Raw genomic sequence first — 12494 nt, forward strand, 5'->3', positions numbered from 1 at the left:
CATAAACACCCAAACCAAACCTAATTCTCACCTTGTGGGAGACAGCGGCTCCCAGCTTCAGCAAAATAAACTACCGGCTAAAAAATTGTTTAAACTAAAACTTTCCACTGGGATTTAACACTGTGTACTTAACTTGCTTCTGAGTTTGGTTCTTCCATGATGACCAAAATACAATCTAGGAGCACTTATACATGCACAAGTTCTAGCTGTGTGCTAATGGTTGCAGAGACCAGAGAATAATGAAAGTAGGTCTAACGCAGGGTGCGTGGTTAACACAACAATGACCGCCGCGCAGCGCACTGTAGCAACATCTGCAGGTTAAGAATAGGAATTGTACCTAGGCAGCTGCTGCAGACAAGAGAAAGAGCCCTCTTGTCCTGAAGTCCTATACTCTATCAGTGTCAATGTGCACTATACTGGCCAAGACCAACCAGAAGAAAATTCTTTGAAATTGGTTAGCCTATCTTAAGGAGCCCCTCTAGGGACCATGAGAGCAACTCTTTTGAGGATGAACAGTGGCTACGCTTTCAAATATGTTTCTTTGCATTCTCCACAAAAAACTGATTTCAACTCATTTATAATGCATGATAGTGAACATTGCAAAAAGTTTTCTACCTTGACAACTTTACAATTCACATCAACATAACATCTCAATATTCATATCAATTCTATTATTAACAGAGTAAGTAAGTCTTCATGCAAACATTAACCAATATTTTTTTTGTATCCACATTAGGGTTTAAATGCTGTTATGACTCAATGTATATTTTTTCTACCAGACACAAGTCATTTTAACTGGAACAGGAGACCAGTGACTCAGAATGTAACTCAAACTGAAATGGTTAGGATGTTAGGGGCTTGTTTCCCGGAATGGTACCACAACAACCCTGCAACTTTTGTATGTTTCGTGGATCTCTGCCCAACTCCTGTCACTGCATACACTGTGTTTGGAAGCAAGCCTTCACTGAGAGCAGACTGCTTTGTAGGTGGTGAAGTATCTTATCTTTGCTCATTGCCTCCAAATAAGGTTGGTGTCTTTGCATCCTATCCTTCATTTACTCCAAAATAACCACAGGAACTGCTGTGGGTGATTCAGAGCCTAAAAATGTCTCCTCTGACTTCACCATTGTCTCAAGTTCTAGTGCTGAAGTTGACTAAGAAAGTTTAGTAAGCCTGTCCCATTTCCTCATAAATTCGATTAAGGTTTTCGCTAAAGGAAGCCTCTCCTGAGCAGTTGCTGAAAACTTTTCCTCCTAGTCAGCAAGAATTCAAGTTTCCTCTGAGGACTTTAAAGAAGTCCTTGCACCCTAAGGAGATAAGGATCTAGTTCTCTTGTTGTCAATATAGAGCACTGCCAGACCAAGTTTCAATCTGTGAACTTCCTGCCTCTGCCAAAATTGAAGGAGCTAAATTATCTGAATGAGACTATGTCTTTAGAGTGAAATATTCTGAACTCACCAAAAGCACAATCTGTTGAGGGAGTTGAAAGAGTACACCCAATAGTGGAAGCAATCTCCAAAACATCAGTAGTAGATAACTACTGCATATCAAAAGATATCTTTACTGTATATCCTTCACCTGCAATACCAAATTTCATAAAGACAACCTTGATCATGTTACACAAAGAATAGGTTGATGAGATATACACCCATTTTTCAGTAGTAACTGTTCACTTTTTGAGCAGATCTTTCTCATCACTACCACTGGAAGAGTCACAATCCTACCATAAAATAGAGAGCCACTGGCTTGAGTTAGCTGAGAGTAGTGCACTTGACTTATCACAAAAGATATGCTAAACCCTTGTTCGCCAGTGTCATAATTTACATTGTGTGTTTGTGCAACTTCCAAAAGATTCCAAAGTTGTGAACATTAGTTTAAAGTTAGTTGTGCACTCAGCTCACTGAGGCACCACTGATGAAATAGAAACAGAATTGGGAATAGGCGAGTTGTGTGTATGACATTGCAGACATCAAGGTGAATTTCTACCCTTAGAAGAGGTCTAACTCTTATTGCAGCAACTCTCTTCATATGGAGCACATTATTCTTTTGGCCAATTGTTACAAATTTTATATGCAATTTTACATGTCAGCTGTGTTGAATAAACATGTACTATTACCAATAGGGTGAGGATCTTTTTGGAAGCTCTTCATGAAACTTTTACTGTTCGCCAGGGATACTTAAAACACTTGCGTTAAGGCATGATAGTACTGATAATAATATCCACTAGTACTCAAAAACTTATCTCTTAGCTAGATATAAGCATCAGAGTATACGGAATTCAAATTCCCTCAATATTAGGTCCTGGAATTAAGAAGGATGTACAGCAACCCATAGTTCTGTGCATACAGAGCTCCAGTGGTCCCTATTTAGAAGGCACCCCTCCTGGACAACAAAAACCAAGATATGTACAGTACAGTATATGGAAAGATTACCTGGTGGCAGTACATCCTCAGATAGAAACTTGGACAATCAATGCCACTCCCAGATGGCTTCATGCAGAGTAGGTGGTAGATAATAATTCATGAAAATTGACTGTACTAACACATACAACAAATTCAAGCTTGGCAAAGAAAGCAAAAAGATGCTTGCCCTCACCACTCGCTGAAGTATATTACCACAAACCAAATTACCCTATGACAACAGTTCAGTACAGAGACAGTTCACAGAAATAACAGCAACTCACCACCAACTTGAAAGGAGTAGCCTGTTAACCACTTACTTTATACTTTTCAGAAGTGTTATGATTGAAGAACATCATGATCATCTTCAAGTACTGATGCAGTATCTCCATATACAAAGCAATGTAAAAGAGTGCAAATTTGTGGAACAAAGTGTAAAATACCTTTACATTATGGAATCAATGATGACTGAAAAGTGGATGCTGTTATCCAGAAGTCTACTTCAGCATTCTTGTCAAGTTTTATATAATTTCTTTCTGAAATTTCATACAACACTAAAATACCTTGATAGAAACGGAGTTGGACAACAGAGGAACAAGATGCCTTTCAATGCTGAAAGATTTACTTTACTCAGCCATGATCTTGGCATAATGTGATCTAAAGTTACCAAATTGACCATCACGTGATGTATCCAAGGTTGGAAATGGTGAAGCAATACTTCATTAATACACATGCATTGATTACCCAGTTACCAATGCATCCAGACACTGACAGATACTCAAAAAAGATACAGCCCAAATCCAAAGGAAGTATTAGCAGTACAAGAAATCTTTGATTTAAGAAATTTTGATTTCCCTTTGGTCAACAATTCATCCTCATCACAAACTATAAGCCACTAATTGTAATGTTTGTACCAAAGGATAGCCAACAATAGTTACCAACCATCTGGCTGAGTACCAGGCTGAGCACTGCAGAAGAGCTTACCATGGAAATGTACATGCCTTAAGTCAGTTACCAGTGTGATATAATGTGAATTTTAACAAGGAAGAGGAACAGAAAAACAGTAAAATGGTATGAGCTATTATGAGAGTTAGCCAACAAAGAGATCACCTCAGGTCAAGGAATTGATTTAAAGGAATCTGCCAAAGCTCTCATCATTTCACAAACGATGAATTAATTTCAAGAAGGATAGCCTTAATAAGTGGATGATGTTAAAAACAATGTAAATGTCCAGAAACTTAAATACTTGTTCACTATATCTCTCAAACGTTTTTTTTACTGAGATCCCAATTAGTGACTCCCAAAAGCCTGTGATGACAATTAACTGCAACTCATATAATTTTTAAAGCAAAGAATGAAGCAAATATCATGAAAAGCTGTTTACTGGCCTGGAATGGACATGAATGTCAAACAGCTTAGTAGAACCTACACAGAGTTACAAAACAAGGTAGCTAAATGAGCCGACAATCCATGGATGTTATCAGAAAAATCTTAAAGTTGTCTATAGCTGGATCATACTATTATTTTCATGGTATGAAATGGCTACTTTAACTGATGCATAGCAAAAGTATTTTTGTATTCATCCAGTCAATTCAAGGTCAACTAAAATGATTAAAATTTCTTGAAAAATACTTTGTCTCCATGTTATCCTCATGTACTATTAAAGGACAATCAACATGTTTCCATCAGAAGAGTTCTAGCTGGTGTCAGATATAAGGCATAACACATCATATGGGAACCACATCATTGCAACCAACAAGGCAGCTGAATGACTGATTCAAGCTTTCAGACAAGCATTTAGAAAGTCTACACTAATCCCAAGAGCACCATTAAAACCATTCCTCATGCAGTATAGATGCACACTTAGATTTGGGATATTCACCCAACAAACTTAAATGGAAGAAAAATTCAGTGTAAAATTCACTCCCTTTACACCACCCATCAAGTACAATACAAGGAAAACAAGCCATGAGTCACCAGTGTAAGACTAAGGTGTACAGTTGGTAACCCTGGCTACACACTATACAGTAGACCTAAATGAGAGAGAGAGAGAGAGTCCTACTGGACTTCTGCCATTGTCACAAAAGTCATCCATACTTGCAAGATCAGTGAGAGAATCTTCCTAATGGAAACTACCAACTTGGTTCTTTGTAAAGAACTGAAGTTGCTGACACAAGTCTTAGCATTTAACTTCAGTAACTACACTCCACTTTTGCAAACTGGCTAGCATTTGCAAACAAAAATATTTTACACACATCATAAATTGCACTTTCAATAAATCCAATTACTTAACTTGAAATATACTTTATAACAATTTCTTATCATTACATCCCAACTTCCATTCCAAGTTTCTGAAAATTTGGCAAGCAAAACATAGTTTTACTGTCGTATACAACCTTCTCCTGTTGTGGACTGCACTTAAAAATGAATCTAGTTATCATGGGGTATTAAATATTGATTCCACACTAATAAGTTAGTTAGTTATAAATGATTTGTTTAACCAGACCTCTGAATCCACACTAATAAAATATAGTGACTTACAACATAAGTACATATGATGATAAACAGTGATAAACTCTTGTCTTCACAGATACTGTATGTATTAAAACAACAAACAGTGCAATGAAGTTTTCATACCCATAATCACATAAGATACTAACACAAGCAAATATTAAAAATGTGACTACTTTTGCTTAACAGAAAAAATGCATATGTATTTACAAGAAACATTATTAAAATTAAAACCACTATCATTCCTTTTCTTCCCCTTCGCTTTCTGAAAACTCCTGAAAATCCTGTGGAATATACATTTCTGAGCTAATATTTTTATAGTCTATGGCTGCAAACTTGCTCTTCACCTGGGTCTTTTGCATAACAGCAATTTCTCTCTCAGCATCTAGTTTCCAAGCTGCTTTACAAAGTCCTTTGCGAAAAACCATTCCATGGAAGTGCGTTAGTTTTTCGTATCTAGTTCTTGAAAATCCAAGAAATCCCAAAGACATTTTCCACAATTTATATATGTGGACATTAGCATTTTGGTGTTTACTGTCAGGAGTAATGATGCAAAGTATACCATTAGGCCTAAGAAGACTGTAGGCCTTCTGACAGCACTGAAATCTCTGTTTTGGAGAGGGAATATATTCTAAAAAGAGAGAGAACACTAAAACATCATATGAATTACTTTCTAGAGATGAAATACAATTAGTAGTTTTCCTCTCTTCAGGTTTACAACCACTTCTATTTTCTTCAGTTATTTTTTCTTCACAAATTAGTTTTACCTCATCTAAGAGAGGAGACTCACTTAACTTCGTCCTTGAACTATCATTCACTGGTCCTCTGGCTTCTGAGGTTTCATCATTATCTACAGACGACTCATCTTTCTCAGGATGTAACTGTGGGAAATTCTTTGCATAATCCTCCACATCGCCACTTTTATCATTATTGTCGCTTACAGTAACTTGTAAGTTCAAGAAATCGCATTGTGCAACACTCTGAAAGTGAGAAAACTGTTAGGTGACAACTTGACTGAAGCAAAGACTTGTACAAGTTAATTAATATACTACAGGATTTCCCATAAAACTGAAGTGCTAGGGAAAATTCCCTTAGGTAGAAAGGACACCAAAATGTAATTATGAACCCTGTTGGACTTTTTCTTACAAAGGGGGTAAATTGAATTATTCTACCTCATTTCCATAAACATTTCTTAAAACTTATGAAAGTGTGTGCCAGACCCTTTTATGATATCATTTATACAACTGCAAGATGGGATCCTCTATGATGGGGATTTCATTGGAGACAAAAGCAGGTAAATTTTTTCATAACATTACGGTGTTATAAAGCTTTCAACTTTATTAAAGTCAATTATACAACAAACTTTCAGTTTACCCTCATGCTAAAAAAAGATTTCACCCTTTGACCCTGCTAATCTCAATGAAAAGGATAAGATAATTTTATGACTGCGGCTTTATCTGTTGCCTCTACTTAGTATCTACTCTACTCCAATCACCACCTCTGCTACCTGTCACCTAAAACTGATAAATTACTAAGAAATACAGTTTTTTTTCTGCAAAACAAAGTAACATAACCAATATGTTAATAAAAACCCAAAAGTATGGTTCTATTTACTTTCCTGCAAAGAAGCTTTCTCTAAAGGAAGAAAAAGACCATTCTACAAGGTGGTCAGTGCTTATGCACCATATGGTCTGGTAGGTTTTACTGACAACACAGCTCATACTTTGTGTCATAAGCCTTTGACAATTTGAAAGGAGGAGCAGGTAGGAGGCCCTATACGAACAAGTGGCAAGTTCTTATAAAAAACTTACATACTATTCAGCTCTTAAAATATATATATTTGTTAAATAACAAAAACCTAACTAAGAGTCAAATATTAATTCAAGTGGGGAGGATTTGATATCTCAAGTCCACACTGCTATTTAGACCTGACTGGCACAAGGGGTAAGAACAGCAAACACCGGGTACACCCCCAACAGGTTGTTTGCATAGAATTTAAAGCACCTACAAAGAAGGTAGTCTTTGGGTGTAGATCCTACACTTATAAGGATATGAACTCACATGGCTATAAGACTTTTACTTGACATAAGATCAAATAAACGTGAGGTATATCATAAGGATGTCATGATGGAAAAGATGAGGTGGGGGAGGGATTAAGATGTAGATTATGGTTATTCCATTTGCCTAGAATCCTCCCCCAACAGGGGGGACTATTACCTATTCTGCTATTACAACAGCTCCAGTAATCATCTCCAGCCATTTACACATCTATATCTGTCAAGAATCATTGGAAAATATTGCTGGATATCTCCAAGATTCTGCTATTAAAACAGTACTGTATTGATAAAAAACTGTTCTTAAAATGATCACGTCAATACAACTCCTATTTCATAAGCTCTTATTTCCTTTCTTCTTTCTTTCTCTAAATCTTCACCTGAAAACCCGTATAGACAAAGCCAACCAATTATAAACCCCAGAGGGCTCCAAAGGGAATGCAGATATATAGAGTGGGAATAGAAAATATAACCAATACGCCTGAAATTCATGAGGACAGACCTAGTCCCTTAGGTAATGCAGCAACATTTCCCTTCCCCCAAACAAAAGAAAACTTGCAAGTCCATCTAATCTGAAAATAGCAGTGATCTTAGGAGCAATGAAATTAGTAGCTTTTTAAAACTGATAGGAAAGATCCCATTAGGGTCTATGCCAATAACTGTTAATTCCCAGAAGTAAAGTGCTGAACACAACTTAGGCTCTGGAAAGCATGACAGGTTCAAATCATGATATTTTAATGATAAAATAAAGTTTGTTCATACTTACCTGGCAGATATATATATAGCTGTATTCTCTGTTAGTCCGACAGAATTTCAAAACTTACGACACACGCAGTGGGAGATCAGGTGGTTAGTACCCATCCCCGCCGCTGGGAGGCGGGTATCAGGAACCATTCCCATTTTCTATTCAGATTTTCTAGTGCCACTGTCTCCTGAGGGAGGTGGGCGGGCACTATGAATATATATATCTGCCAGGTAAGTATGAACAAACTTTATTTTATCATTAAAATATCATTTTGTTCATGAGACTTACCTGTCAGATATATATATAGCTGAATACCACCATTGGAGGTGGGTACAGACAGAATAGGATTTTGGAAAACACACTACATGTAGGTGAAAGATACTTTGGTTCCTTACCTGTTAGCATAGCTGACTTCGTGATTACTGTCACCCAAGTCCGCTTCTGCTTAACTAGAGTCTCCAGCAAGGGTGTGACCTGTATAGCTGGTGAGTTCTAGATGATCTGTCAACGGGGCGTGACCACAATGTGACTAGACCATATTGACCATACAATGAGGGCAAACGAAGTAAAACCAACCACCTGACCAAGCCTAAGTAAGTTAGGATAACGCAACTAAAGCTAACGATTGGGAAGTCCGCCACAGGCAGTCGACCCAACAACCATAAAAACACTATCCAACCATTTTCTATAGGATAGGATGAGTGTCATCCCCTGCCCCCAGGAAAGTATCTGCATGAAACGTATGGTCCTAGCGAGAAGCAGTTCTCATATGTCGTCTTCACATCTCTCAGGTAGTGTGAGGCGAACACAGAGTTGCTACGCCAAAATGTGGCACCCAGAATGTTACTGAGTGACATATTCTTCTGAAAAGCCACTGAAGTCGCAACCGCCCTCACCTCGTGAGCATTGACTTTCAGAAGTTTAAAATCAGTGTCTTGACAGCATGAATGGGCTTCTTTAATCGTATCCCTCAGAAAGAAAGCCAGAGCATTCTTCGACATAGGTAAGTCCGGTCTCTTTACGGAACACCATAAACTATCTGAGGGACCTCGACTTTCCTTCGTCTTGTCTAAATAGACTTTGAGAGCCCTAACAGGGCAAAGGACTCTCTCTGGCTCTTGAATTAGGATTTCAGCCATACCCTTGATTTCGAAGCTCTTGGGCCAAGGGTTAGACGGGTTCTCATTTTTCGCTAAAAAGGAAGGGCTTAAAGAACAAACTGCGTTATGTCCTTTAAAGCCTATATGTCTACTAAAGGCTTGCAGTTCACTAACCCTCTTTGCAGTTGCTAGAGCGGTTAGAAAAATAGTCTTTCTAGTAATGTTCCTCAATGACGCAGAACGAAGAGGTTCGAACGAACTGGACATCAGGAACCGTAACACAACATCCAAATTCCAAGAAGGAGTCCTTAGCCGAGGCACCTTCGAGGTTTCGAAGGATCTGAATAGATCGTGAAGGTCTTTGTTGTTAGACAGATCCAAGTTTCTATGCCTAAAAACAGATGATAGCATACTTCTATATCCCTTGATAGTCGGGACTGCAAGTTTAACATCACTCCTCAGAAATAAGAGGAAGTCTGCTATCTGGCTCACAGAGGTCGTGGTAGAGGAAATGCCCTTCTTTCTACACCATCTCCTAAAGACGGTCCACTTCGATTGGTACAAATTACTGGAAGAGAGTCTTCTCGCTCTGGCAATAGCTTTCGCCACTGGTCTAGAAAAACCTCTCGCTCTGGCCAGCTTCTCGATAGTCTGAATGCAGTTAGACACAGAGCAGGGAGGTTTTTGTGGTACCTCTCGAAGTGGGGTTGTCTGAGTAGATCGACTCTCATGGGCAGAGATCTCGGAAAGTCTACTAGGAAGGACATGACCTCTGTGAACCATTCCCTCGAAGGCCAAAACGGGGCGATTAACGTCATCCTCGTCCCTTCCGACGACGCAAACTTCCTGATGACTTCTCCGATGATTTTGTACGGGGGAAAGGCATACACGTCCATCCCCGACCAATCCCAAAGAAGAGCGTCCACTGAGAGCGCTCCTGGGTCGAGAACAGGGGAGCAGTAAAGAGGAAGTCTCTTCGTCTTGGAAGTTGCGAAGAGATCTACCAAGGGACGTCCCCAAAGCTTCCACAGTCCTTGACACACCTCTTGGTGTAGGGTCCATTCGGTCGGGAGCAGTTGTCGCTGCCGACTTAGAAGATCCGCACGGACGTTTCTCGCCTGCAACAAACCTCGTGAGGATCGTAATATTTCGGGCCTGAGCCCACAGAAGGATGTCCTTTGCTAAGGCGAACAGGGACCGAGAGTGAGTTCCTCCCTGTTTCTTGAGGTATGAAAGGGCCGTGGTGTTGTCCGAGTTGATCTGGACAACTCGGTTCGTGACTCGTCCCTCGAAGAAAAGAAGGGCCAACTGAATCGCCCCCAATTCTTTGAGGTTTATGTGCCAGGACACCTGTTCCCCTCTCCAGGTGCCCGACACTTCTTCCCTCCCCAGTGTTGCTCCCCACCCCGAGATGGACGCGTCGGAAAACAACACTAGGTCGGGGTTCTGAAGTTTGAGAGAAAGGCCTTCTGCCAACCGACGGATCGAGCCACCACCGAAGGTGATTCTTTACCTTTGGCGAAATACTCAGAGAAACTTCCAGATTCTCCTTGTCGTGCCAGTTCTCTGCAAGGAAGAATTGAAGCGGTCTGAGATGCAGTCTCCCCAGGGAAACAAACTTCTCCAGTGATGAAATGGTCCCCAGCAGACTCATCCATTCCCTCACCGAGCATGTTTCTTTCCTCAGGAAGGCTGAAACTTTTTCTAAACACTGTAGTTGTCTTTCTTGAGACGGAAATGCTCGAAAAGCCACTGAATCCATCTGAATCCCCAGATAAACGATGGACTGAGTCGGGTCAGATGGGACTTTTCGAAATTCACCAGAAGTCCTAGGGACTTCGTCAAGGTCAAAGTCGTGTGAAGATCCTCCAGACACCTCGTCATTTGTGAGGCTCGAATGAGCCAATCGTCCAAATAAAGAGAGACTCTTATTCCTCCAAGGCGAAGCCATCTCGCAACATTCCTCATTAAGATCGTGAAGACCATAGGAGCTGTGCTGAGCCCGAAGCAGAGGGGCCTGAACTGGAATACCTGTCCCCGCAGGACAAATCTCAGGTATTTCCTCGATAGAGGATGTATAGGGACGTGAAAATAGGCGTCCTGGAGATCGAGAGAAACCATCCAGTCGCCTGGTCTTAGGGCTCCCATGACCGACTGGGACGTCTCCATTACGAACTTTTCCTTCAGAACGAAATGGTTCAACTTGCTGACGTCCAGAACTGGTCTCCATCCCCCTGACTGCTTCGGTACCAGAAACAGCCTGTTGTAAAAGCCCGGGGATTGTAAATCTGAGACCTGCTCCACAGCTCTCTTCTCGAGCATTTGCTCGAGCAGGTCGAAGAGAATCTGCTGCTTCTCCTGTTGATAGGATGGCGACAGATCTATGGGATTCGTACTTAACGGAGGCAATACGAGGAATGGGATCTTGTATCCCTTTTCGATGACTTGGAGGGACCAGTTGTCCGTCCCTCTCTCTCTCCAGGCTCTTGCAAAAGAAAGAAGCCTGGCTCCTACCGGTGTCTGAAGGTCCACGGAGTCATTTCTTGCCCCTGGTCTTAGAAGGGGCTCTACCTCTTGAGGGACCTCTTCCTCGAAAGGACAATCTAGAGGAGGGTCCTCCACAAAGGGCTTCTGAATCTTGGAAGCCTGCCCAGGGAAGAAGTCGAAGGGGGTCGCGAAAGTCTCGGGCAGAAGAGTCAAAACGAGTCCCGGCGGCGTCCCTGGCGAATCCCGGCGAGCTTCTTGACGAGCGATCCGGCGAGCGTCCTGGTGAGAGCGAGCAGCGGGAGGCGTCATGCCTCGCAGCAAGAGGCGTCGTGCGAACAGCAAGGAGGCGTCTTGCGAACTGCAAGGGAGGCGTCTTGCCGAGCAGCCAGGGAGGCGTCATGGCGAGCAGCAAGGAGGCGTCATGTCGAGCAGCAAGGAGGCGTCTTGCCGAGCAGCATGAGAAGCGTTATGCTTAGCAGCATGAGAAGCGTCATGACGAGAAACAAGAGGATCGTCGTAACGAGGGGCGTCAAGCCTGGCAGCATGAAGCGCATCAGAAAGCGGGAAATTGCGATCCCTGCCGAGACCAGTAAAGCACTGAGCAACAGGACTTCTAGAGGGCGGCGAAGCATGAGACAACGACGAACGTGGAGAAGGAGAAGGGGAAGGTTTGGACCTCTTGATCGGCAGCCGGGAATCCTTCCGACGACGACACGCATCAGTCTCCTTCTGGGCCATTAACGAAGCCAATTGCTTCTGCATGCCTAGGAGCAGCTTACGAGTAGGAGAAGATTCCTCCTCAGGAGAAGGGCTAATCCTGTGAGAAGAAGAGGGGCGAGGGGACGCCTTCTTCCTTCTCACAGGGGAAGCAACAGCCTTCTTCCTGGAGCGAACGGAGCGCTCAAAAGCGTCATCGTCTGATGACGTCCTGGTCCTCTTCTGCGGTGGGATGGCGTCAAAATCCTCCGGAGAAGAGCAAAGAGCGTCACGAGAAAAGGGACGTGAAGCGTCCCCTTCTTTGAAGCTTCTCTTCAAAGGGCGAGAATCCCGAGATTTCCATTCCCGACGCGGGGAGGAGGAATCGGGGGAAGAGAAGCAATCCTTAAGGATTCGTGCCCGAGCACGATCCTTGGCAGCCTGGGAAGCGTCATCAGGACATGCCGAAGGGACGCCAGATCGGTGGGGGTCCGCGTAACCC

General features: G+C 41.9%; 1 protein-coding gene across 2 annotated transcripts in view; it reads right to left on the minus strand.

The window, feature by feature from the left end:
• Window positions 1-4687: 4687 nt before the first annotated feature.
• The window catches only part of Samtor (S-adenosylmethionine sensor upstream of TORC1), an 82995-nt gene continuing 75188 nt past the window's right edge, over window positions 4688-12494 (minus strand). For both annotated transcript variants that reach the window (XM_067082936.1, XM_067082935.1), the window contains one exon: window positions 4688-5890. In XM_067082936.1, the coding sequence (XP_066939037.1) occupies window positions 5150-5890 (741 nt within the window). In that variant the 3' untranslated portion in view covers window positions 4688-5149. The remainder of the gene's footprint in view (window positions 5891-12494) is intronic.

Source organism: Macrobrachium rosenbergii, chromosome 40 (genome assembly GCF_040412425.1).
Source record: "Macrobrachium rosenbergii isolate ZJJX-2024 chromosome 40, ASM4041242v1, whole genome shotgun sequence".
NCBI classification, from domain to species: domain Eukaryota; kingdom Metazoa; phylum Arthropoda; class Malacostraca; order Decapoda; family Palaemonidae; genus Macrobrachium; species Macrobrachium rosenbergii.